This window comes from Limulus polyphemus, unplaced genomic scaffold, assembly GCF_000517525.1.
Source record: "Limulus polyphemus unplaced genomic scaffold, Limulus_polyphemus-2.1.2 Scaffold212, whole genome shotgun sequence".
NCBI classification, from domain to species: Eukaryota; Metazoa; Arthropoda; class Merostomata; order Xiphosura; family Limulidae; genus Limulus; species Limulus polyphemus.
Genome location: NW_013665822.1, coordinates 130,584 through 158,445, shown reverse-complemented (window position 1 = coordinate 158,445; position 27,862 = coordinate 130,584). Strand labels below are relative to the sequence as shown.

At 33.9% G+C, this 27,862-nt stretch overlaps 1 protein-coding gene across 1 annotated transcript in view; it reads right to left on the bottom strand.

Annotated features, from left to right (window-relative positions):
- Positions 1 to 27,862, bottom strand: part of LOC106478445 (mucin-5AC-like) — a 51,597-nt gene that overhangs the window by 19,075 nt on the left and 4,660 nt on the right. Inside the window, exons 2-4 of the mRNA XM_013938986.2 lie at positions 14,589 to 14,646; positions 7,000 to 7,200; positions 5,299 to 5,389 (exon numbers count right to left, since the gene is read on the bottom strand). Of these exons, the coding sequence (XP_013794440.1) occupies positions 5,299 to 5,389; positions 7,000 to 7,200; positions 14,589 to 14,646 (350 nt within the window). The remainder of the gene's footprint in view (positions 1 to 5,298; positions 5,390 to 6,999; positions 7,201 to 14,588; positions 14,647 to 27,862) is intronic.

The following is a 27,862-nucleotide window of genomic DNA, read 5'->3' as shown; positions in this document are numbered from 1 at the left end:
TTTATTGCAACATTTTTAGTGGTTCTATGTGATTGTATAGTGACGTATAGTTTGTGTTTTCTACTTTATTGCAACATTTTTAGTGGTTCTATGTGATTGTATAGTGGCGTGTAGTTTGTGTTTTCTACTTTATTGCAACATTTTTACTGGTTCTATGTGACTGTATAGTGACGTTTAGTCTGTGTTTTCTACTTTATTGCAACATTTTTACTGGTTCCATGTGATTGTATAGTGGCGTATAGTTTGTGTTTTCTACTGTATTGCAACATTTTTACTGGTTCTATGTGATTGTATAGTGGCATATAGTTTGTGTTTTCTACTTTATTGCAACATTTTAAGTGGTTCCATGTGATTGTACAGTGGCGTATAGTTTGTGTTTTCTACTTTATTGCAACATTTTTAGTGGTTCCATGTGACTGTATAGTGGCGTATAGTTTATGTTTTAATTCAGAATAAGTCACAAATTTTCTGTGACCATAATTGGTCTAAATACAGATTGGGACACTGATTATGTTTGATAATAAAGAGGGCTACTGATTATGTTTGAACACAGAATAGATTTATGATTTCATTTCACTACAGAATTTTAAATAAATATCAATTTAGAAACGTAACCTACTCCATATGCATCACCTTATCTAAGTGTATCTGATCATTTTGTGTTTTACTCTATAGTAGAGTAGCATACTCGTGTCTGACAAAGAAACGTTTCACTGACCAGACGTGCGTCACTAATTAAATGTGTTAAAATAACGAAATGTTTCTCTAATCAGACGTGTGTCACTAATAAAATATGTTAAAATAAAATGTTTCTCTGATCAGACGTGTGTCACTGATAAAATATGTTAAAATAAAATGTTTCTCTGATCAGACTTGTGTCACTAATAAAATATGTAAGAACAACGAAATGTTTTTCTGATAATAGCGTGTGTCAATAATTAAATATGTATAATACAATTAAATGTCTCATTTATTATGGTACATAATGTTATATGTCAATAGATAGATGGTTTGTATGACATTACTTCATGCACAATAATAATGATTTGACGAATCTGTCTTTAGTGGCCATATACAGGTTTTCAGAAAGACCATAATATAGTCTGACCTCGCGTTACGGGCGTTCGGGTTATGGAATTTCGCCCATACGGAAGTTGAAAAGCGTGATCAATAAATTCGGGGTACGAACCGTAAATTCGCCCTCACAGAATTTTGAGGTAAATATAAAAAAAATCTAAACACAAAATGCAAAAAACAACAACAACAATTTGGCAAAAAAATCTTATGCAGAACACATTTCCAAGGGTCAGTGACGTAGGAGGCGCAAACGCTTCTGTTACGATCATCATACGGTGATGCAGTGTATTACCCTTGGTCAAGATGTCTGGAAAGAGGATATTTAGATCAAGTGCAAGTAATACACCCAAGAGAGCATGGTAAGAGGATATTTAGATCAAGTGCAAGTAATACACCCAAGAGAGCATGGAAAGAGGATATCTAGATCAAGTGCAAGTAATACACCCAAGAGAGCATGGAAAGAGGATATCTATATCAAGTGCAAGTAATACACCCAAGAGAGCATGGAAAGAGGATATCTAGATCAAGTGCAAGTAATACACCCAAGAGAGCAATGAAAGAGGATATCTAGATCAAGTGCAAGTAATACACCCAAGAGAGCATGGAAAGAGTATATCTAGATCAAGTGCAAGTAATACACCAAAGAGAGCATGAAAAGGAATTACTTTGGATATGAAACTTGTTTTTTGAGGAGGTTTGATGCCAGAGAGAAACTTAGCTCTATTGCTAAAACTTTAGGGCTTGTATATCTACAGTGGGAAAAATACGTGATAACAAAGAAAAAATCAAAGCAAGTGCTAAAGTAGCTACACCTCTAAGTGCTCGTACATTGTATATTCATAGAAGTGAGGTGATGCTTAACATGAAAAGACTCCTCAGTGTGTGGATTGAGGACCAGATCCAACGTAATGTGCCATTAAACACGATGGTTATACAAGGTAAGGCACAAAGTTTGTATGATGATTTGGTGACTGAACAAAGTGGTAGTGGTAGTTCTGAATAAAAACCCTTCCTGGTAAGTAAAGGGTGGTTTGATAGGTTCAGGAAGCGCTTTAATTTGCGCAACATAAAACTAAAGGGTGAGGCTGCCAGTACTGATGTAGAAGCTGCACGAAGATACCCTAGTGAACTCAAGAAAATTATTGATGAAGGGGTTACAGTCCAGAACAAGTCCAATGTGGATGAAACGTGGCTGGTCTGGGAACGCATGCCAGATAAAACATCTATTTTTAGGGAAGAGAAGTCTGAATCATGGTTCAAGGCTTCAAAAGATCGCCTGTCTCTACTTGTGGGTGGAAATGCTGCTGGAGATTTTAAACAGCAAACAAGTCTCGACGCATTCTTCGTCAAAAGAGCTGAGCCTACACCACATCAAGATGTTGTTGATGAAGTGATGATCATCATCATGATTTAAGGGGGGAGGGGGAGGCAGACGTCAGTATCAGTACTGAGTCTCCCTTCCAGTGTAAAATTTAATAATTATTGTGTACCTACTGTTATTTTTTGTGAGTAAAACTATTAAAATATGTCACTTGTATTTAATATGTGTTTTAAAATGTTTTCTTCCATTCATATGTGTGTGTTTTTATTACTTTTGTGGATCAAAAACATTTCCATAACGACGCATCTACACTTATAACATGAGAGTCAATGGGAAAATGAGGTTCGAGTTACGGAATTTCGCGCTACGGATGCTTTTTCAAGAACACACCACTTTTGTAACCCGGGGATCGAATGTAATAATAATCTTTCTTTAGTGGACCTATACGGGTTTTCAGAAAGAACATAATAATAATAATCTTTCTTTAGTGGACCTATACGGGTTTTCAGAAAGAACATAATAATAATAATCTTTCTTTAGTGGACCTATACGGGTTTTTAGAAAGAACATAATAATAATCTTTCTTTAGTGGACCTATACGGGTTTTTAGAAAGAACATAATAATAATCTTTCTTTAGTAGACCTATACGGGTTTTTAGAAAGATCATGATTTGTTTGTTTGTTTGAAGTTAAGCACAAAGCTATATAATGGGTTATCTATGTTCTACCCACCATAGGTATCGAAACCCGGTTTCTAGCGTTGTAAGTCCGCAGACATACCGCTGTGCCACTGGGGGACAAAATAATGTAATAAGTGTCGCACATGAGTCATGTTCTTCTTTCTGGAAAAGTATATGTGGCTAGAAAAAAAAGGCTTGTCAAAATTTATTATCAGCCTCATTGTGATGTAATGCCATATATATACATAAACAATCAAACCAGACGTGTGTGTGTGCCAATAATAAAATGCACGTTTGAAAACGAAAGAATACATTGAATATAAGTAGATCTGATAAAAGAAAGTTGTCCTTGGCCAAGAATCTGTCTCACTGCATAAAGCCACTTGTCAGGTCTGTGTTCTCTTTAAAAAAAATCATTGCTGTCATATGCACGTTTTAGCGTAAATGTGGCATTCAGTCTTTGTTTTTCCATTATAAGAACACTGTTAGATTTGACTTAGATTATTACTCAGAAGTTATAAAGACTAAATAACACACATACATAATCTAAATAACCAATAATACATATACATAATCTAAATAACCAATAATACATATATATAATCTAAATAACCAATAATACATATACATAATCTAAATAACCAATAATACATATACATAATCTAAATAACCAATAATACATATACATCATCCAAATAAGCATAACCAATAATACATATACATCATCTAAATAGAAATACCCAATAACACACATACATCATCCAAATAAGCATAACCAATAATACAAATACATTATCTAAATAGAAATAGCCAATAACACACATACATCATCCAAATAAGCATAACCAATAATACATATACATCACCTAAATAGAAATAACCAATAACACACACATACATCATCCAAATAAGCATGACCAATAATACATATACATCATCTAAATAGAAATAGCCAATAACACATATACATCATCCAAATAAGCATAACCAATAATACATATACATCCTCTAAATAAACATAACCAATAACACACATACATCATCCAAATAAGCATAACCAATAATACATATACATCCTCTAAATAAACATAACCAATAACACACATACATCATCCAAATAAACATAAACAATAACACCCACCCACACATGTACATAGTTAAGAAGATTCACATTTGTAATACGAACATACTCAGTAGTACATATATTTTATAAATAAACACAATCAATACCATATGCTCGAGAAACGTAGAATTCACTTTCTTCAGATAATCATAACCAGTAACACATACGATTAAAATAATAAAAAAGTACACATCTCCGGAATAAGCTCGATATTCTTGATGTTTGAAAAACAGAAGTTCTTTGTTAGCTGTTACTGAATTACTTACAGACTGAAAGAGTAACCTAGAAAACTACGACTGACCATTGAAACTACCTTACGATTTTCATCATTACGTTAGCGTTAAAAACTTGGTAACAAAGGTATATAAATTGTACAGAGCCAAACATAAAACTATTTTTATAGATGCATTACTACTATTTGTATGATGCTAGAAGCAATTAAAAAAAAGCACCTTAAAATAGTCAATTACTCAAAATTAAAGCGTGCACTGGTTATCTGACTACTTTGTGAGCTCCAATCTGCTAGTTGGTGTAATATTATTTGGTGATCTGACAACAATGGAGCCCATAACTGCGAGTTGGTGTACTATTACTTGATTATCTGTCTACTATGGAGCTCCTTCTTGCGGATTGGTGTGGTATTATTTGGTGATCTGACAACCATGGAGCCCATAACTGCGAGTTGGTGTACTATTACTTGATTATCTGTCTACTATGGAGCTCCTTCTTGCGGATTGGTGTGGTATTATTTGGTGATCTGACTACTATGGAGTCTCTTTCTTCGTGTCAGTGTCATATTACTTGGTGACCTAACTTTCATGGAGCCCATTTCTGCGAGTTAGTGTAATATTACTTTAATTCAATTATAAAAGGGAACTCGACGTATAAGTAGTTTATAGCCTGTAGGATGGATATAACGGGATCTACTATTCTTTTTATCGATTAATTTAAAACGGATGCCTATTACAAAACGCTATAACACAAAACTCATCCCTTCTCCCATCACCCATTCCAAAAAAATAAACCCATATGTTAATTTTGTAAAATAATAGTTGAAATAATATTGTACAAAATAAAATAAGCCAAAATAAAATTACCTTTTGGAGCCCTCATTCCACCCTCCAACGGCAATCATTGTCTTCAATTTTGGATTGTAAGATTTTAATCCAACAAATTTCTTGTAGTTTCCTGAAATTTCAGAACAAAGTCATCAGGTTATTAGTTAACTTAAAATGAAACTACCAAACACATTTGGTTTTAGTCTATTATTCATATTCAACACACTATGAAACATGCACGAAAACTTTACGCAACGAAATAAGGTGTTTTATTCATATAAATAACCTTTATGAATAATACAAATTTTTACTTAAGCAGAAGAAATGTATTTCGAAAGATAAATATTTATTAAGTGATTACAAGGGTCGGAGGATCATCTTAAGGAAGTACATCCAGATTATGTATGACTTCAATGGTTAAAAGAACCTCTGAAATTCGCTAAATAAATAGAAGTTTCTGTATAATACTCTTATTTCGTGGTATTTATTAGTTATAGGTTCTAAGACTATATCTTACTTTATAATAGTTGCTTGGGGTATTTATTAATTTGTCGAGTACATGACATCTTACACTGATAATATTTCTCAATAAATTTACAACCAAAATAACTAACATTCTTATAGCCAGTTAATTGGTAGGAATCTAAAAGTGGCCATTTTTTATGTTTTGAATTTATTTTTTACGCACCTAATTTTTTTCATAGAGTCTGCATCATGAGGTGTTTTACTCATAAATTAATTTATACACAACTTTCGTTACTTATCGTATCGTTGTTGAGAGTTAAGTTCCATACAAACATGGATAAAATAATATCAAAACTAACAGCACAAAAAACATAAAGTTATTGATGGGTGTTTAAATTTTGTTTCACTTAGATTCTGTATTCGGGTGCTAACTAACGTGTTACCAAATGTCATTTTACTACACACCTGTGGTACAGAACAATGACGACACACCTGCAGTGCAGAACAATGACTATACACCTGTTGTACAGAGCAGTGCAAAAATATAAAGAGGATCCCTAAACTCCTACAGATTACTTTAAAATTATAAAGCCATATTATTATAAATTATATAATGATAAATAGGCTTAATAAAACAAAGAAATTAAGGTTATATTTTATCTTGCAACAAAGAAATGAAAAGATAAAATACACTTACACTTCACCCTTCTGTAACGTAAGGAGTTAAGAGATACAAATAGCTACAACTTCAAATATTCCTAGCAATAAAGTGGCTAAGTAAGGAAAACAGACGAAGACTTCATCTTACACATCTTATTTTGTGACAAAGTGGACAGAGAAATTAAACAAGCTAAAACTACAATTTGCCTCATGATAAACTGAGTTGAGAGATAACAAGAACTAAAACTACAATTTGCCTCATTATAAAGTGACTAGAGAAATGAAACAGACTAAAACTACATGTTAGTTGTCTTACGATGAAGTAACTAGAGAGATGAAAGGAACTAAAACATCTTACCTTATGGTAAAGTTGCTAGAGAAGTGAAACAGACTAAAACTACAATTTGCCTCATGTTAAAGTGACTAGAGAGAAGAAAGAAGCTAAACCTATAATTTGTCTTATGGACTATAAAGATGAAAGATATTAAAACTACAATTTGTCTTATGATAAAGTAATTAAACAGAAAAAAATCAAGACTTCATCTTACCTTGCTACGTTTTTCTTGCCATTAACTTAATATGTACATAGCATGAAAGATTGAAATATAATATTACCTTGTTCAACATCATTGTATGGATCATAAGGTTTGAGTTCAAAGTCTTTGTTTAAACCAGCAAAAGCATAAATCAGATGGGTACAGAGATAAGGGTTGATATTCTGAGGTGTGAACTTCGCTAGTCCAGGCCTGTAGGCCGCCCAGTTGGAATAGTAACACACAATCTTCAGGTCAGACAAATCCCTTTTTACTACAGTATCTGTCATAATAATAAAAAGAATAAAAGAAACACCTTTAGTAAGTATCAACGATGCATCATTGTACATGATTATGTTTAATTTAATAAAAATAAGTTTACAGACCTTGTAAGTGTTAATGTATCTCATAATTTAATGTCCCCCGGTGGGAATGAGCATAGCAAAGATTAATTTAGAATTATTTTGACTTACAATTTTTATTCATTTTTCAGCTGAAGATGCTTACCTTATATAACACCTTTTGTTCTATTATACAGAGCCGAATTTATACTATATTTCGTCAATATTGGATGTAGCAATGCCAACCGATTACACAAAGTGTGCCAATATTCACAATAATGTTCAAAGGCATTTTGTTAAACGCAGATTTAATATATTCACTAAGCAAATGTATTTGGCAATATGGTTTATCATATTGACCTTGAAAAACCTAAAACTTGCTGTTAAATTCCAATAAAGGATATGTCCTGCAACGTTTCCTTTTATATCAAATCCGAATAAAGAATAGGTCTTGCAACATTGTTTTCTTATACTAAATCCTAATAAAGGATAAGTCCTGCAACGTTTTTTCCTTATATTAAATCTTAATAAAGGATAGATCATGCAACGTTTTTTCCTTATAGTATATACGTCTTGCAACGTTTTCTTCTTATATTAGATAGGTCCTGCAACGTTCTTTCCTTATAGTAGCTACGTCTGCAACGTTTTCTTCTTATATTAGATAGGTCCTGCAACGTTCTTTCCTTATAGTAGCTACGTCTGCAACGTTTTCTTCTTATATTAGATAGGTCCTGCAACGTTCTTTCCTTATAGTAGCTACGTCTTGCAACGTTTTCTTCTTATATTAGATAGGTCCTGCAATGTTTTATTGTTATATTAAGTACCAATAAAGGATAGGTACTGCAACTTTATTCTTTTATCAGGGGAAACAACAACGATTAAAACTGCCCATCTAATATTGTTTGTTAAACAGGATAAACTAAGAAGTGAACGGAACAGATAAACCAATGTACTCTTTCTACGTGGTTGGTAATCATTCTATTCTGTTCTAGCTTGTTAAACACGGTTTTTGTCTTGTTTTATAAACTTTTCCAAAGAACTTGAATTCTGGATTCCTGACAAGCAACCATTCAAAAATAACCAGGTCATTATGCTGTCCTGGCAAACAAAGTAACAAGTCAACACACTCAAAGTCACTAGACTTTCTTTTCAAGATTTCAGCCTCTGTTTGCAAATACAAATTAAAAGACAAACAATATTTGTACAATCCAGTGTAAGAAAGAGAGAATACAGACTCCTTGATCAATTGGTTAATTCTCTCTCTTGTTTGTTTTTTGAAAGCTGTCGGATCATGCCTTCTTTGGGTACTTACCCATACGTTTAAAGACGGCAGCAAATGTAGGTTATTTTAATACTTCTTGTTTTGTGTCATTGAACTTTAACCAAAAGTTGCTGCTTTAATGTTTAGTTCATGCATCACAACCCACTTATTTTCCGTGTCTGTTCTACGGCAAAAACAACAACCAGGAAAATATACTGAACTGGACTTAACTTTGCGCTCTCTTCGTGAGCTTTCGATCCTCTTTCACACACTCACACACACACAAAGTACATCGTTTTCCAATCACCATGCACTGAAAATCAGTTATCTTGAAACGCGAAAGAGGAAAAAAAATCAATTACTTATTATCTTCATAAACTAGTAAGTGAATGTTGGAATAATTCAGAGGACAAACGTTAACTCCTGCATGATATCAGTAAGTGAAAGTTGGAATAATTCAGAGGACAAACGTTAACTCCTGCATGATATCCGTGGCGTTACTACAGTTTTCACCGCCTATTTTATTAAATCTTGTGACGGATTCTTATTTACCATTACGATCGACATTTGTAAATAGGGTTGCAAGACTTGGGGCTTCTAATCTAAAAAGTTAAATATTAAAATATAGTTTGTTTATTGTTAAGCATAAAGGTACACTTTGGGCTATCTCTGCTCTGCCAATCTTGGGTATCAAAACCAGATTTTTAGCGGTATAAGCCCACAGACTTACCGCTGAGCCATCAGGGTGATTAAAATTTAGAAAAAAATCTGATTAATAAATATCAAGTACAAGATTCTTTAGCTCTGATACTATAAGGATTTTTGTATAAGATTTCAGTAAATTGTTTAATTTTGTGTTAAGCATAAAGCTGCACAATGGATTATCTGTATGTACAAATCACGAGCTAGATGTACTGCAGTGTTATGCATCCATAAAAAGTGTATCGGACTATCTTGAGCATTAGAAATTTTGTAACTAATATTTCTGTCCCCTGGTGGGATAGCGGTAAGTTTACGGACTTATAATGCTTAAATCCGGTGTTCGATTCCGGGCGGTAAATACAGCAGATAGCCCAATGCGGCTTTGCTCTAAAACAAACAGACAAGCAAACTAATTTTATAAGCCAAGAGAAAGGTAAAATAAAATGAAAACACAAAAAAACGTTAGAGTGATATATCTACACAATTGTTTTTATTTTGAATATGATGTGACTTCACAAAAATAATTTAATAAAATAAAATCACGTAAATGAATAAGCATCTTCTTAATGTTCAATACATATGTAATATGAACACTCCTGTCTAGCTTTTAGTGTTATATTTTACTTTTTTATAAACAACATATTGCAACTATATAAGCCATGATAATAACTAAGTGAAGCTTAAATATTGAGTTATTACCCTAAATTATGCCGAAGTCATAATAACTCACATCTTTATTAAAATACTAATGGGTCATAATTTACTAATTACCGATTAAATGCTAAGATTTTTAATTATACATAATACAAATTAAAGTAATAAAAAATCCAGGATCGTCGCTTATTAAAAATAATAATAATAATAATAATAAAGCAGTGGCAGTCTTCTGATAGTTTGATGTTGGCAAGCCGAACAAATATCCAACTTTGTTGTTAATTCAACTTCTTCTAAACAATTCTCCGTAGATTAATCTTTATTATTATCATCATCATTATTATTCATAACAAAGACGGTGGTAAGTTTAAGTAGTCGAATTTTGCTTTGTTCACTTATGGATTAAGTTCCTTGAATATTTATTCCTACAATAAAGGTCGAAAAGAACTATCATTTAATACAACTGTACGAACTTTTATTGAAAGTAAACGTACCGATAATCTAGAAAATTGCCAGTTGTATTTATATTGGATGATAATGTACTAGTTTCATTAAAAATATTGGCTATATTTCTTAAACTTAATCGTCATGTGTAAGTTGACGGCAGTCACCTTATTGATGCTTGTTAAAGATTTGGACAGATTTCATTTTTAATTCGTTTTATTTATTTCTCGATATCTTGGGCTCCCAGATGGACCAGCAGTAATATTGAATGCTTATAACGCTAAAACTTGGTGTTCGATCCCTGTAGTGAGCACAACGCACATAGCTTATTGTGAATCTTTGCGTTGAACAACAAACATACGATGAAACATAAAAAGGGGTCTCAATAAAGAAGGTTAAAGTGACGACAGTGTAAGGCAGATTGTTTGTTTTGTTGTTAAACACAAAGCTACACCGCCCCCTAGTGGTACAGTGGAATGTCTGCAGACATAACAAACAATAACACAAAGGTACAAAATGGGCTATCTGTGCTACGCCCACAACGAGTATCGAAGCCCGGATCTCAGCTTTATAAGCCTTCAAACTTATAACTGATCCACTGGGGTATAAGGTATTCGGTGAATTTACTTTACCCTTATTCTTCTTTGAAATCTCTTTCCAGTAAAGTTGTGATATTTGTGTTGACGCCTATTGTCACCTTTGTTTTAGGTTTGAAGAAAATGGTCTTATATTGCTATTTGTCAACATTGTTTATTTCGTGATGATTACATATTTTTGAGAAATATAAATTAATCTGGATTAGAGTAACCGTTTTTGAAACTTCTTTTCCATACAAGCGCCATACCAACCTTATTAATTGGATATAGTTTTGTATGCCTCAAAGTAAAGAGTAATTGTAATTTTACAATTGTTCTTCTCATCAGCGGTGTTACGTAGGAGGAACTTACACGTGCATCGAGGCATGTGTAAATTCTTCACTCTTATTTAAATATTACTATTTAGCGTAGTCAACCTAAACTTCACCATAAGCGATATTTGGGTTAAACAGGGATAGTCGTCCTAATTCAAAACTGCTAAACGAGAGGGAGGGCGACTAGTCACCAGCACCAGCTGCTTATTATGCAGTTACTTTTAACCAAAATAGGAAAACTGACTATCACAGTTATAATGCTCCCCACAGCAGAAAGTGTGGAGCGTGTTCAGTAGTACATCGCGACACACATAGAACTTCTAATCCGCAGCCCTACACGATAACCACTAGGCAACGCTCTGTACACTCTACTTTTATCTATTATTTCAAAAAACAATATACGTATTTCATCATTTAAAGGGTATTTTGCATTTAGATATTTCGTTTTCAGAACAGGATAATAATCTGTTGACCATTAAATTACTTTGCTGCATGTACCTGTAATCTTTCTTCGGTACATATTTTTACACATTTACATAATTTACACATTTTTACACATTTGCATAATTTACACAATTTTATACATTTACATAATTTACACATTTACATAATTTACACATTTGTATACATTTACATAATTTACACGTTTTTATACATTTACATAATTTACACATTTTTACACATTTGCATAATTTACACAATTTTAAACATTTGCATAATTTACACAATTTTACACATTTACATAATTTACACATTTTTACACATTTACATAATTTACACATTTTAAAATAACATTCTGTTGCAATATACTTGACTCACATCTTTTTTTGAGTAAATATAAATCGTCTTTCACAGAACAGGAATTAAATAGACTTCATACCGCATTCCGATTCTTTCAACTGATAATTTGTACAACTGTAAGCCTACTTTCCTACCACATAGTGTGCAACTGAGGTCATGGTGTGCTAAATAAGACTTGCTTGTCTGTTAATTGATGGAATGTTTCTTAGTAACCAACTTATAAAAAAAATGGTAACAAACATTCTTAACGTTATGATATATTTTATTGAACAAGTATACTGTTGCCTGTTATATTACTTTTTTAATAGATAGTTCTGAAAATAATTAAAAGATCAACACGAAACCACATGGTTGTTGCCCATAGTGGCACGGTGGTAAGTCTGCGGATATATAACTCTAAAAACCGTGTTTCGATATCCGTGGCGAGCACAGCACATTATGTAGCTTTACGCTTAACTACAAACAAACAAACCACCTGATTGTTAAGTCCGTTATCAAAAATTCAAATACTATTACATCGTTTTGTACGTTACTTAATTAAATCATAGGGTACAGTTTAAGTTTTGCTTTGATACGATGGTAAGGATTGCCTTTACCAATGACCGGAAAGCTCTGACGGCAGGACTTTAATTCCTGGTAGAGCCACCCAAGCCGGACAGGTCAACGAATAAAAATCAGACTAAAAGAGATTGCTGGTCCTTGAGGTTGGGGTCGTGCACGAGACCGGAAACTCCGTTACTTAAAATCCACAGAAACTGGAGTCATAGTACAACATTCGACATGCAAAGGAAGACCGATGACCTATCGAACTGTGTTGGCAAGATACGATTATTCATCAATAAGAAAAAATATAAAGTCATAACAATCAACAGTCCTTCCCCTGGAACCATACCTTTGAAGGAAGAACCTCTAAATAAGAAGGAAAAATTCACATAACTGGGCAATGTCATCGATGCCAGTGGTGATATCTTTTTCGATGTAAAGACTAGAAAAAGAAAAGCCAGCGTAGCAATCAAGAAATTAAACAATACCTGGAGGTCAAATATCATCGACCATGAAACAAAGAAGAAAATCTACCAAATAAACGTTCACTCAGTTTTATTATATGGTTCTTAAGCCTGTAAACCAAATAAACATTCATTCAGTTTTATTATATGGTTCTTAAGCCTGTAAACCAAATAAACATTCACTCAGTTTTATTATATGGTTCTTAAGCCTGTAAACCAAATAAACATTCACTCAGTTTTATTATATGGTTCTGAAGCCTGGAAACCAAACAAACTAATCCAATGAAAACAAAATAGCTTTACAAACAAATGTATCAAGAAAATCATGACCATCAGATGGTAAGACTTTGTAACATCTGAGGATGTTCTTAAACACAATGAGCCAGAACGGAACCAATATCACAACAGCAAAGAATCGAAGATGGTCCTATGTAGGACATGAACGGAGAAGAGGCAATTTCTTTTGAATCCGTCAGGGAAACGAAGGAGAGGTCGACCTAAAGGAACACTTTGCTGTATCATCAAAGCAGACTTAGGTTCTATTAGCGCATGCCAGCGTAGAGAAGCCCCTTTGTCAAATCCTGCACAACTCTACTGGCAGGATGTTGACCTCCTATGCACTAGTAAGGCGAAAGCAGCAACCATAGAAGGTCTTTATCGACATTTATAGGGAATGGGACTGCTGGAAAACAAAGTACCGTATGGAGTAGCTAGGAGAGGCAAAAGATGGGGAATTAATTGGACAGTATACAGTGAGAAGGCCACTGGTAAGATAAGTAATGAAATTCTGCGAGGTAGCAGGTATCCGCATGAGGGATCAACACCCATAGACCCAATCCACGGGATTGTCCCCTAGTACTCAACTGTTAATATCTACATAGAAGGTGACACAGGACAAAGCTGAAAGAATAACTCTGGTTTCTGCCTTATGTACCTGATGGCACTGAAAGTTAAAGAAAACAAAAGAAGGTTTGATTTTTGCTGATATTGGCAATACTATCGTTTAATTAATACTCTAAATTGTCAAGTTTATTTTGTGATGAAGACTTGGAAATTTATGTTCCACGTGAATCGTATTCTCACAATTTACCTTATCCGCCTTTTCTCTTTACACCCATTTTTTTTAACATACGCAGTCTTCACACGACTTGGCAAATGAAAGCTTATTAAGTTTACTTATCTTTATAACAAGTCAAGTTTAATCAGATTATCAAACCGGACGTTCTGAATTCGGAAGAAGAAGTCCATCGATACCTTATCTTTCAAACAGTACATATTTCGTTAAATTTAAATGGGTGTCATAGCTGTTATTGGCTTTACAGCATAAAGGTGCACAATGAACTGTCTGCGCTATGTTCACCTCTGTGTATCAAAACCGGAATTTAACGTTGTAAGATCTGAGACTTATCGCTGACCAATTGGGGGCAAGATATCGTAATTTGATATTTTGGTTGTCAGAAAATAAACAGGCTGATTGAAATAATTTTTAAGTAAGAAAAACAGATAGACTGATAAAGCATTAACCTGACTTAACTTACTATGACTACTTACGTTTTTCCGATGCCACCAGGCCCAGGAAAAGAAACAGAACCACGAATGAGTACCGCATCTATAAAATAATTAAGAAATTCGACTGTTTAAAATTATTACCAATATAACTATTATCCAAATAAGAATGTAACTTAGTAGTCAGATAGAAATAAAAATAGATAATTGTTTATCAAGCTCCTCGATTAGGTAGATAGAATTCGACCGAAAATTGCCTTTCATAAACTTTGTTCTAAAACACAGTAGATATTAATCCAGCAAAATATATTAGTTAAGGTATACACTGTAAACATTATATCAGTATATGAGAATCTTATGTTTAGAAAACGACGACACGTATGAAGTGTAGTTTCTAAAGTTTACAGATATATATATATATGTATGTATATTATACATATATATAAACTTTTTTGTCTACTTTTCTTTCTCATAATATGGCTTGACAATAAACATGATAACAACACAAAATTATACTACCTTATTAATTTAACCTCCATCTGCAAATATCTTTCTACGATTGACATCACTTTTATATCTATAAACGAAGAACATTTACAGAAATTTAAAACCCTCGTTTTTCAATTTATATTTACTTACCGATAAGAAAAGACAAATGTGGAGCTGGACAACAGAATTTGGTTAACAATATGTCTAGTGGTCATATGTACAACAGAATTTAGTTAACAATATGTCCAGTGGTCATATGGACAACAGAATTTAGTTAACAATATGTTCAGTGGTCATATGGACAACAGAATTTAGTTAACAATATGTTCAGTGGTCAACTGGACAACGGAATTTAGTTAACAATATGTTCAGTGGTCATATGGACAACAGAATTTGGTTAACAATATGTCCAGTGGTCAAACAAAACTTCTCTGCTAGCCGTCTGATATTTACGTCAATTAAAATTTATCTAAAAAAACAGTAAAACTTAGATAATTAACTCCATTGTAGACTTTTTATAACATTCTTGTATTAAATATTCATTTTATGTTTTCAGTCAGCCTACCTTTAATAAGGAGAACGAAGACGTACGGAATTCAGGCAACGAGGTGAAGCACTGTTCGGGCCATTATCTCTAACATACAAACACCTGTATTCAGTGTCGCCCTGTCTTACCAGAATTAAGGTGGCCACCTTTCTTGATGGCATATTCGCTAAACCGGTTTCGTAGTAGAAGAATTGTGGTATATGTAGGTCAACTCGTGAATCCCGAAGCCATATGAAGCTTTCGCAAGCCCCCAAGTGACAAACTGTGCATCTAGATATTTCATGACTGAAGCACACTATTGTAAACAGTGACCAATTGTACATCTAGATTGTTCATGACTGAAGCACACTACTGTAAACAGTGACCATCTGTACATCTGAATTTCATGACTAAAGCACACTACTGTAAACAGTGATCAATTGTACATCTAGATGTTCATGACTGAAGCACACTACTGTAAACAGTGACAAACTGTACATCTAGATTTCATGACTGAAGCACACTAATGTAAACAGTGATACACTGTGCTTCTAGATTGTTCATGACTGAAGCACACTACTGTAAACAGCGACAAAACGTAAGTCCATTGTTCACTATTAAGGCACACTAGCGCAAACTGTATAACTATATTTTTTATGATGGAAGCACATTGCTGTGAATAGTGACGTCAGACATATCCTTTCTCCATACCCGACTGGGAGAATCACTGATGACAGTCATTTACTGACATCACCAACCAGTTCTCTTACACGTGCAGTGTTATATAGAACTGAAAGTGTACGCAGTTCTTTTTTTTTTCACTTTTACGAAATGCTATAAATGGTCAAGTTCTATATCGCTTCTTCAATATTTCAAAATAATAATAATAATTCGGTGATATTAGTCATACTGATTAACAACTTTAAACTAAATCCATATCACAATCAGCTAATAGTTGCATGAGTCCAACTAGGTCAATTCTCTACATGTTTTATAATTGGTAGTATGTCTTATGTAATGTTGCCCTTACCCCTACCTACATGCTACCCGTCTACTTTGTAGAGAAACAGTTTTATTTTATTAAGCTTTGTCAATAGCTTTTTATATATCTTCGAGTGCAATAGAATAGTCAGAGCTGATTTGAAACAAAAGGCTGTAAATCTCTTTACCTAGTGGTAAAAATTTTAATCAGAGGATCCAAACGTTCATTTCGAACCATAAGCTCTTTTTCATATGAAATAGAGAAATATAAATGCAATATACCTTTGGAATTTTTATTTTTCCAGACTATTCGGTTTTTTGTTTTATTATTAATAACCGAGTATTTAAAAAATGTTACTGTCAGCTGTAACGTTATAAATGTTCTTACCCCACTTTCTTTCCCCTCACACTTAGAGGGCGTATTTCTAGGTATTATGACGATGTTTGTGACTTCTCTAAAGCCTTAAGGTGAACATGTACTACTAAATTATATAATTTTAGTTTTCTATTCCATGCTAACCTTGAGCAAAGAATCCATTGTAACTGATACAAGAGATGATCAGGATCCATTGTAACTGATACAAGAGGTGATCAGGATCCATTGTAACTGATACAGTAGGTGATCAGGATCCATTGTAACTGATACAAGAGTGATCAGGATCCATTGTAACTGATACAACAGGTGATCAGGATCCATTGTAACTGATACAAGAGTGATCAGGATCCATTGTAACTGACACAAGCGATGATCAGGATCCATTGTAACTGATACAGAGATGATCAGGTTCCATTGTAACTGGCACAAGAGATGATAAGGATCCATTGTAACTGACACAAGAGATGATCAGTAACTGCTATTAATAAAAATAACGAACTTCATTGAAGCTGATTCTATACAGCAAGCGGTGAATATTTGTTTCTTTGTAGTTAAGCACAATGCATAGGCTATCTTTGCTGTGCCCACCACGGATATCGAAACCCCGTTTTAGCGTTATAACTTTTCAGACTTGCCACTATGCCACTGGGGGGCAGCAGTGAATGTAACGTCATAAATTCAAACCCAAGAAAACCCTATTATAATCACAATTGGTTGAAATGAACGATATCAGTTTTAAATCCACTCCTCATGCAGTAGACATGGTTTCGAATCACTGCTAAGTGCATGATGTCTATTAATTATTTGTATGTGCCAGAGCACTGAAATAGTTGACAACGACTACAGGCCAACAAATCATTGACAATCTATAAGCGCCCTCGCGTTTACTTGATTCATTTTCAAATACATAAACCAAATTTAAGTGATAACTATGAATGTTCAAGAGAATTATAGTTTCAAACACTCTGCAGAATTAAAACAATGAAAACCTTGATAAATTTACTTTAATCTTATAGTTTAGTGCCACTTTAAAAGTACATGTTCACCACTAGATGGTTCTAGTGTACCCATATGTAAAGATATCGCAAGAATCTGAAGTATGAAATAGAACGTTGGTGGTTAAAGTAGAGATACCATATTATATCTGAAAACCACGAATAGCGTGAGTTCACGTAGAGTTTTTATCACTTTTTTTCTATATCTGAGTGAACTATCCTGATAAAATACGAATATGTAAAATTTTCAATCGCGTAAACTCTGTCTAATAACATGTTTTACAAGTGAAGTCTGAAATTATTGGTTCGAAAAGCTATAACTAAGAAACAAAAAAATGTTGTTTTTATAAGATTGGATGAAAAGAAATTTGACTGCTGGCTGCTAAATAAAACTTAGTACGGATGATCTAACAGTAAGTTCAGAACATGCTCTTATCAACAAATATGATGGTGTTTGTAAAGTTCAGAACATGCTCTTATCAACAAATATGTTACAGGAAACATATTTCAATTATTTCTTAATATGTTATAAGCAAATGAAGAAAACAATCGTAATATACATGTCCAATCTATTTTGTGGCTCAGTATATTGAAAATCGAGTTTCGATACTCGCGGTGGGCACTGTAAAGATAGCCCATTGTGTAGTAGTTTTGTACTTAACCACAAAACAAAACAAACAAATACACGTATATTAGATAATATGCTAAATCTAAGCCCAACAAAATCGTACTATTATGCGTTAAACACAAAAGATTTTATTATGTCTCTACAAATGTATAGAACACATGACATTCCAGATATACAGAAACGGTTATTACCCCCCCCCCACCCACACACACACCAGCTTTTATTATGCCTCTACAAGTGTATAAGACACATAACATTCCAGGTATACAGAAACAGAAGTCTCACCACAGAAGTCTTCTTGATAAATAAAGATCTGACCTAGTCTTGACTGTTTCTGTATGCTCCTCGTCCATGATATGGTATAAAATATAGGTCACTAGGCCCATACACTACTTCTTGTACTGCTTTAAACGACTTCTCGACACGGAAGTTTTTCCGCTAGAGGGCGGAGGTTACCTTATTCTCAAGTCTACGTCCCTTAACCCTAAACATAGTTCAGCCTACACAGCTAGAGGCAATGAAAGCTTGAAGCTGAGAAGCTATAAACAGTCATATATTTTGTTCATTTCGTGAATAATGGAAGAAATACAGTGTCAGTGATATTAATATATAATTTCAGTTTGAGCTTCCTTAAAACATATCAAGCAGATTGAATATCATTTATTTCTTTGATAGGCTCTATATTACAATTGATTTTATACACTTTCAGATAAATGATCATCATTGCCAACATTTTCTACTCAGTAACACCTATTAAAAAATATTACTTAGAAAATGGATTAATATTACTTGTTTTGCTAATGTTATGTTACTTTATTACTCAACGAGTTATATATGTGCTGTATGTGAATTTTAAGTTTGATACACGTTTCTCGTAGCATAATATTTAGTTTAATAATAACATTTACTATGTGCTAATGGATAACGTACACACTGTAATAACAAACCCTTTGTGTCGAACTAAAATAACACAGCCTGCATTACTTTATACTTATAAATTATTCTGATCTATTCCATTTACAATATTACTTGCTAATACTTTGTTGGAAATATAATACGTAAGATCTATGTTGTTTAATAAAAGCTGAGTTAGACAATGTAAGTTCTATGTTCTTTAACAAATATTGAGTTAGATAACGTAAGAGATAAGATCATTTTTTAACAGATATTGAGTTCTTGAAAGTAAGAGGTAAGATAATTATTTAAAATGTTAATGAGTTCCACAAAGTAAGAGGTAAGATCATTGTTTAACAGTTATTGCGTTTTACAAAGTAAGATCTAAGATCATTATTTAACAATTATTGAGTTCTACAAAGTAAGATGTAAAATCATTGTTTAACAATTATTGAGTTCTGCAAAGTAAGAGGTATGATCATTGTTTAAAAGTTATTGTGTACTATAAAGTAAGAGGGAGGATCATTATTTAACAGTTATTGAGTTCACAAAGTAAGATGGAGGATCATTGTTTAATAATTATTGAGTTCTACAAAGTAAGAGGTAAGATTTTTGTTTAACAGTTATAGAGTTCTACAAAGTAAGAAGTAATAATTTCTTTGTTTAGCAGTTATTGAGTTTGACGAAGTAAGAGCAAGATTTTCTTTGTTTAACAATTATTGAGTTTGACAAAGTAAGAAGTAAGATTTTCTTTGTTTAACAATTCGCAAACTCGATACAGCAAAAGGTGAGATTTTAATATTTTTTATAAACTTGGTGAGCTTTACAAGTTGAAATAGTAAGATCCACAAGCTGTTTTACCGTTGGTGAGTTCTTGCAAGACTAAATTATGATTCTGATCGTTTTCACTCAGTAAGCTCGTGAAGGCTGTTTGTGATTTTGATACGAGAGATGCAACATTATATTTGTTTTGCTGTCGGTAATGTTAATAAGGTGAGAGAAAACATTCTCTTCATTTTCTGTTCGTGATCTTGATAAGAATAAAGGCAACATTATCATTGTTTTGCTGTTGGTAATATTGGTAAGGAGAGAGAGAGAGACAACATTATCATTGTTTTGTCGTTATGCTGTCGATAAATGAGAAACAACATTATCATTGTTCTGTCGTTATGCTGTCGATAAATGAAAAAAACATTATCATTGTTTTGCCGTTATGCTGTCGATAAGTAAGAGACAACATTATCACTGTTTTACTGTTGTGTTGTCTATAAGGTGAGCGACAGCGTTATAATTATTTTGCTGTTTTGTTAACCATAAGGTGAAAGGCAACACTACCATTGTTTACAGTTACCGAAGTTGGTAAAATGAGACGTAAGATCCTAATTGTTTCGCAAGTTAAAATATAAAACCCTCACTGTCTTCGAGTTGATTATATTGGTAAAGTGAATGAAAATTTTGTTATTTTTAGTTAGTGGCTTTGCAAGGTGAAAGTAAGATCCACAATAAGTGTGGTATTTAGTATTCAGTGTTTTTAACCTGAAGAATAACTTATATGAAATAGAGGATAAAGGGCTAGGTTCGAGACCCATATATTCAAGCATAGCCGTCCCTGAATAAGAAGTACTGACCAAAGAGAGAGGGGGGAGCCAGTCTGAAGTACCCACCGTCTACAAACTGTACTTAACTGAAGCGGAGGACTGACTGTCACACTTATAACATCACTAACCAGAATATACGAAACATGTTTAGCAGCTTATTGTGGTTCGAACCAGATATACAGACCGGTACGCAGTTAAGCAATACGATGCAAGAAGCATAATTTAACTTCAACATAACCAAACCTAGACCCTCCAATCTAGAATAATCTGCTTAAAAAAAACAACTGTTTATGAAGGTCTTGAGTAAAATCTAACATCTTTTTGTTAATTTTTCTAAGGTTTTGAAGATTCCTAGATTGTTAATATAGCTGAAAACCTTGCATGTATATATGTTGTTGTTTTGTTCTTCCAACTCAACAAAATTTCTTTCTCTTCGTATCCCAAGACAGTTTCTTTGCAGTTAAGCACAAAGCTATATAATGTGCTGTGCCTATCACGGGTATCGAAACCCGGTTTTTAGCGTTATAAGCCTTACCGTTGAGCTACTGGAAGGAGCACCTATAACAGATTAATGAGAATCGAAAGATTTATTTCTTCTTGTAAAGAATTAGTAAAGAAATGCAAACTTAACCAAGAAAAATCAACTTAACTTTGTCAAGTAATGCAAGATAATAACTATAATTTTTTTCAAAAGGTGAAATTTACTTGAAAATCAAGGCCACATGACAAGGAAATTTAAAGTGACAATTTATTTATCCACAAGTTTACATGCAGTGTCAAGGATTTCTGTATCATGTAACGGATCAACCTCAGTTATAAACCACAGGCCTTGAAAACCTGTCATATTACATTCTTCAGGGTGGTGTCATACGTTAAAGATTACCACAAAGGAAAGAAAAAATGCTTTCAATCCTTCATCAAACCTTGAAACGTTGGACATATCACAAGAATTCCCTCAAGGTTTCAAAAATAATTTGAGCAGAATAATCAATAAGTTTATAATATCTAGTTTGAATTTAATGGCTTAAAAAACAATTTTGAAAAACATATTACACAATACTAGTCATTTTAGTTTCAGTTTTGTTTTAGGAAGACTTTACAATGTTTATAAAGCTGCTAATCCAACACTCAACGTAAAGTCCTACGTATATATGTTAAGAGGTAATAAAAAAAGGCAAGCATAGATTAGAACTATTTAATAAATTCACTAAACATCAGAAGCATAAACAGTAATCATATGTTTTAATTTCAGCCTGAAGGTGATTTAGAAAAATAAGATTTCAAACAGTATGGCAACTACTAAAGCCGGCCTTAAGCACGGCAGCTGCCAAGTGTTTCTCACTGTGAGGTTCCTGCATAGATATTTTCAGGAGTGATTCTTGAAATCGAAACTGTAAAACCCTAAAACAATACTGTTGATACATTACCGAAATATCACATTGTTCTGTTGCACAATTTCCATCACACTTTTTTGTTGCTGAATACTATGAAAAACCCCAAACTTTGTATCTTGTCTAGGGCTAAGGCCGCCACAGTTAACAATAAACCTAACAGCCAGTTCTTCAAATGTAAAGCAAAAACAAAAAACAAAAACAAATCAATGATGATTTTTTTTCACAAATTTTCGACGAAGTACAGAAGATGAACAGGATTAGACGCCTTTTCTTTCACATCACTTCTACTGATATAGATATGCCTTTTCAAATCCTACACAACCAGTCCTAATACAATGTATCGGCAAAATACTTAAACAGACCCCTTAACCTTCAGAAATAAGTGAAATAGTACAACGAAAGCCTAAACAAATTACATGGAGCCTAGACTTACGTTGCAGTGTGGCCCGGCATGGCTAGGTGGTTAGGGAGCTCGAATCGCAATCTGCAGGTCGCGGGTTCGAATCCCCACCAAAATGCTCGCCCTTTCAGCCGTGAGGGTGTTATAAAGTGACGGTCAATCCAACTATTCGTTGGTAAGAGAGTAGCCCAAGAGTTGGCGGTGGGTGGTGATGACTAGCTGCCTTCCCTCTAGTCTTACATTGCTAAATTAGGGACGGCTATCGCAGGTAGCTCTCATGTAGCATTGTGCGAAATTCAAAACATATAAACAAACATTACAGTGAGATAAATTTTAGGAAACACGATGGACTTGCAATATTTTCTAACGTAGAAGACAAAGGAAATTGAAACGTATCTACGAGTATTAGGTTTCAGAATTTTTCCATGAAAAAGGAAGGTCTATCTTTCGATAACGTTACTGTTCTCTGGTTTCTTGTTTTGTGATTTTTTCGGATCCTATGTTATTTCTGAGGATCATAAAGTTTCACAAAAGGTATCATGGGGTGTTGCTGTAGTAACCAAGTTTTCTAATGGAGATGCTGCCATAATAAACGTGTTTTCTGAAAATGTAAGGAATAGCCACAGGCATCACGAGACAGTATAATGGCATCACGAGACAGTATAATGGCATCACGAGACAGTATAATGCACTTCTTTTACGAACTAATTTTCATGACATTCATATTTTTTATTGTAACAAATTTACATTTTCTAAAGTAAAACCCCGTTCTCCATAATACTGTATATTTAGCGTGTGTGAGTTTATTATAACAATACAAATGTAGAGGTTTAAGTACAATGTCTTAACGGTCATTCAACTTCATGTATTCAGTAACATGTTTCAACAATTTGTTAATTTGTTGTTTTGTAACTTTTCGTCTGCTATTTTGGCTAACTACGATAAGTGAATATCACTTATATCAAGTGACGCGGAAATTGAAACGTAAATCTATTCAGAAAATCAGTATATACCTAATAACTAGTCAGACAAAAGATGGATAAGGAAATCATGGGAATAAGTTGAAAAAATAAAGGGCTCTTACACAAATTAAGATTTTGCACTTAGAAGAATGCCCATTTTAAATTTAAGAAAATTCAAATTGTTTGTTGATAGTTAATTTTTTTTTAAATCGCATCTAATTATTCTCATTTTTCATTTAAAACAAATAATTTGATTGGATAAGAGCAAGGTCAACGTATGCTGATATAAAGCTGATTTCATTATTTCATTGTCCTTGTTTAAAATTTACGTTCGGTCCATACGTGGCTCTCACAAGTATAGCGATATGAGAAGTCCAAAAGTTTCTACAAGCGTTGAGTGAAATGTTCGCAAAAAATTAACAAAAAATACTATTCGATTTTTTTTCTTGGGTAAAAAAGTCGATTACGATCTGCAAAAATGTAATATTTCACAAGTGGTTGATAGTTTGACTATGTTTACTGCGAGTAATTCTAATTCGATAGCTGTATTCCTTATACTGTTGATATACAATTTTATAACTCACGCTAAAAGGTAAAACTAAGTTTTAATGATATGATTGTTGCAATACTATATTCCAATAAAACTTGATACATTACACTTTTCTTCAATGATCTTGTTCTGGTTTCGAGTAAAAACAGTAATAGCATTTCAACTGCACACCACTGTCAACGAGGCCTTTCGGTTAATATAAGATGAAATATCACACAAACCACCAATCAACACGCTTAATATAAGATGTAATATCACACAAACCACCAATCAACAGATCGTTTTTGACCAGCGTAGGAATTATAGCTAATAAAATACGATGCCTCAGAAATGACATAAATAGCCTTTCAATCGAGACTTTGTTGATGTAAGCCCAGACGATTGCTTAAAATATACTTATCACATTTCAAGTTCATCGTCTACAAAAAAAAACGAACTATTTGTGACTAAAGGCACATAAAGTTACTGTATCAATGTAGTTTGAAAAAAGTTTAAAACATACTTTTTAATTGTAATATATATTTAATACAATTAGGACTAAGGTCACCCAATCAGGCTTCACTAAAACAATTAGGTTTTGATGTTATTCTTAAAATTAAAATGATTTAGTTAGCCCAGACGTAATAGTCTGATTAAGCAATAGCTTTTTTTTGAATGTACAGAAACACATATTCATGTGGTATCACTATTTCATTGTATAATTGTACATTCTATTAAAGTCAACTAACTGGTCAAGAACTTAAGTTCACATGTGTGATGTCTTCCTAATATCATTTATGGTAAGAGCTTTTTGATATTTCTAAGAGGTACAGTTACCTCCACATTTAACTCAAACTAAAAGGAAAAACTAGCTCAAATTACGCAAAAGGGACACCTATATCACAAAATATTCTCTTAACGGTTAAAAATAGACCCATTGACGTTAACCCCGATATAAAATTACAACATTTTGTTAATTATGAAATAATAAGTTTTGTTTATGATAACCTTAGACTCGTGACGTAGTTCTTGATAAAGATAACTTGACCAAGTTTGGTATATCAAACTCCCTGAGACCTTATAAGAAAAGTTTTTTCAATTTGGACAGCATCTGATGCGACACAAGAGCTAAATCAATAGTAGGTTAAGGGTCATGTAGGGTTCAACTATAGATAGCCGTCCCTAACTTTGAACTACTGACCAGATGGCAATCAGTCATTAGCACCCGCTTCCACAAGGGCTTTGTCCGGCTTTGAACCAAAAATTGGATTGGCTGTCAGTATCAGTGGTGAAATTCTCCTTAAACATGAACAGGTACTCACTTTTAGCAGGACCTGGCCTCACAGAGTATGAAGTATCAAGATTTTTGCAAGTTACCAATATCTCTTTATTCGCTATTCACATGGATCTGCCCCTTAAATACAACATATAATAGAACCAGCTTCACATGAAACTGCCCCATAAATACGGAATATAACAGAACCGGCTTCACCTGGAACTGCCCCATAGATACAGAATATAATAGAACCGGCTTCAACTGGAACTGCTCCATAAATACAGAATATAATAGAACCGGCTTCAACTGGAACTGCTCCATAAATTGTGAAGCCGGTTCTATTATATTCTGTATTTATGGGGCAGTTTCAGGTGAAGCCGGTTCTGTTATATTCCGTCCAGTTGAAGCCGGTTCTATTATATGTTGTATTTAAGGGGCAGATAACTGCCCCATAAATTGTGAAGCCGGTTCTATTATATTCTGTATTTATGGGGCAGTTTCAGGTGAAGCCGGTTCTGTTATATTCCGTGAGAACTGCCCCATAAATACAGAATATAACAGAACCGGCTTCACATGGAACTGCCCCATAAATACAGAATATAATAGAACCGGCTTCACATGGAACTGCCCCATAAATACAGAATATAACAGAACCGACTTCACATGGAACTGCCCCATAAATACAAAATATAATAGAACTGGCTTCACCTGGAACTGCCCCATAAATACAGAATATAACAGAACCGGCTTCACCTGGAACTGCCCGATAAATACAAAATATAACATAACCGGCTTCCAAAGAGAAAAGGGTGATACTCCACTTTAAATTCTAAAAAGAACGGGTACTGTGTTCTGTTGAGAACATGCAAAATTTCACTGCTGGTCGCTCTTATAAAGCACTCACAGCTAAAAGTACGGAGAGTATTTAGCGGTATCGCGGCACGAAATTTGAGCTTTCTCATCCGCAGCCCATCAAGCTACTCACTTGGCCACTTCCAGCCCATCAAGCTAGTCGCTTGGCCACTCCCAGCCCATCAAGCTAGTCACTTGACCACTCCCAGCACATCAAGCTAGTCACTTGACCACTCCCAGCACATAAAGCTAGTCACTTGGCCACTCCCAGTACATCAAGCTAGTCACTTGGTCACTTCCAGCCCATCAAGCTAGTCACTTGACCACTCCCAGCACATAAAGCTAGTCACTTGGCCACTCCCAGCACATAAAGCTAGTCACTTGGCCACTCCCAGCCCATCCAGCTAGTCACTTGGCCACTCCCAGCCCATCTGATAAGAAAATGTGAGGTAAAACTTGGGGAATTAAAAACGAAATAAAAAATATATTATCATTGAAAATATAACAGGGAATCAACTGATCAATACGAAATAGTTGTGAATGAAGTAATACACAAGGAATGGTTTGTAAAATGTTATTTCAAGTATAAATTCGTTATAGTTAGAATTTTAATATTACCTTTATCCTATGGTACTTTCCTTTTCAATTAGGGTTAATAATACGGATACATAAGGATTACGGAAAACTCTTAAGAACAATTCTAACACAACAAATTAACTAATTTGAATTACTCGTTTGTGACCCGTTGTTGCCCCCTCCATAGGCGACAGCGGTATGTCTGCGGACTTATAACGCTAGAAACCGGGGTTTCGATACCCGTACTGGGCAGAGCACAGATAGCCCATTGTGTAGCTTTGTGCTGAACTTCAAACAACAACCTGTTGTCAATTGGGTATTTTTGTCTGTATTTACTGCAGAAGCACTTTGAAAAAAAGAGTAACATAGTAAGATAATGTAATTTGGTAGAACGGTATCTTTGTTTTTTTTAATTTCGCACAAAACTACACGAGGGCTATCTGCGCTAGCCGTCCCTAATTTAGCTGTGAAAGACTAGAGGGAAGGCAGCTAGTCATCACCACCCACCGCCACTCTTTTACCAACGAATAGGAGAATTGGCAGTCACTTTATAATGCCCCATAGAGTGAGCATGTTTGGTAGTACGGGGATTCGAATCCGTGACCCTCAGATTGCGAGTCGAGCGCTCTAACCACCTGGCCATGCCGGACCACAACGGTATGCAACAGAGTAATATAGTTAGATAACGTAATTTAAAACAATGGTATATAACAGAGTAATATAGTTAGATAACGTAATTTAAAACAATGGTATATAACAGAGTAATATAGTTAGATAACGTAATTTAAACAATGGTATATAACAGAGTAATATAGTTAGATAACGTAATTTGATACATTGGTA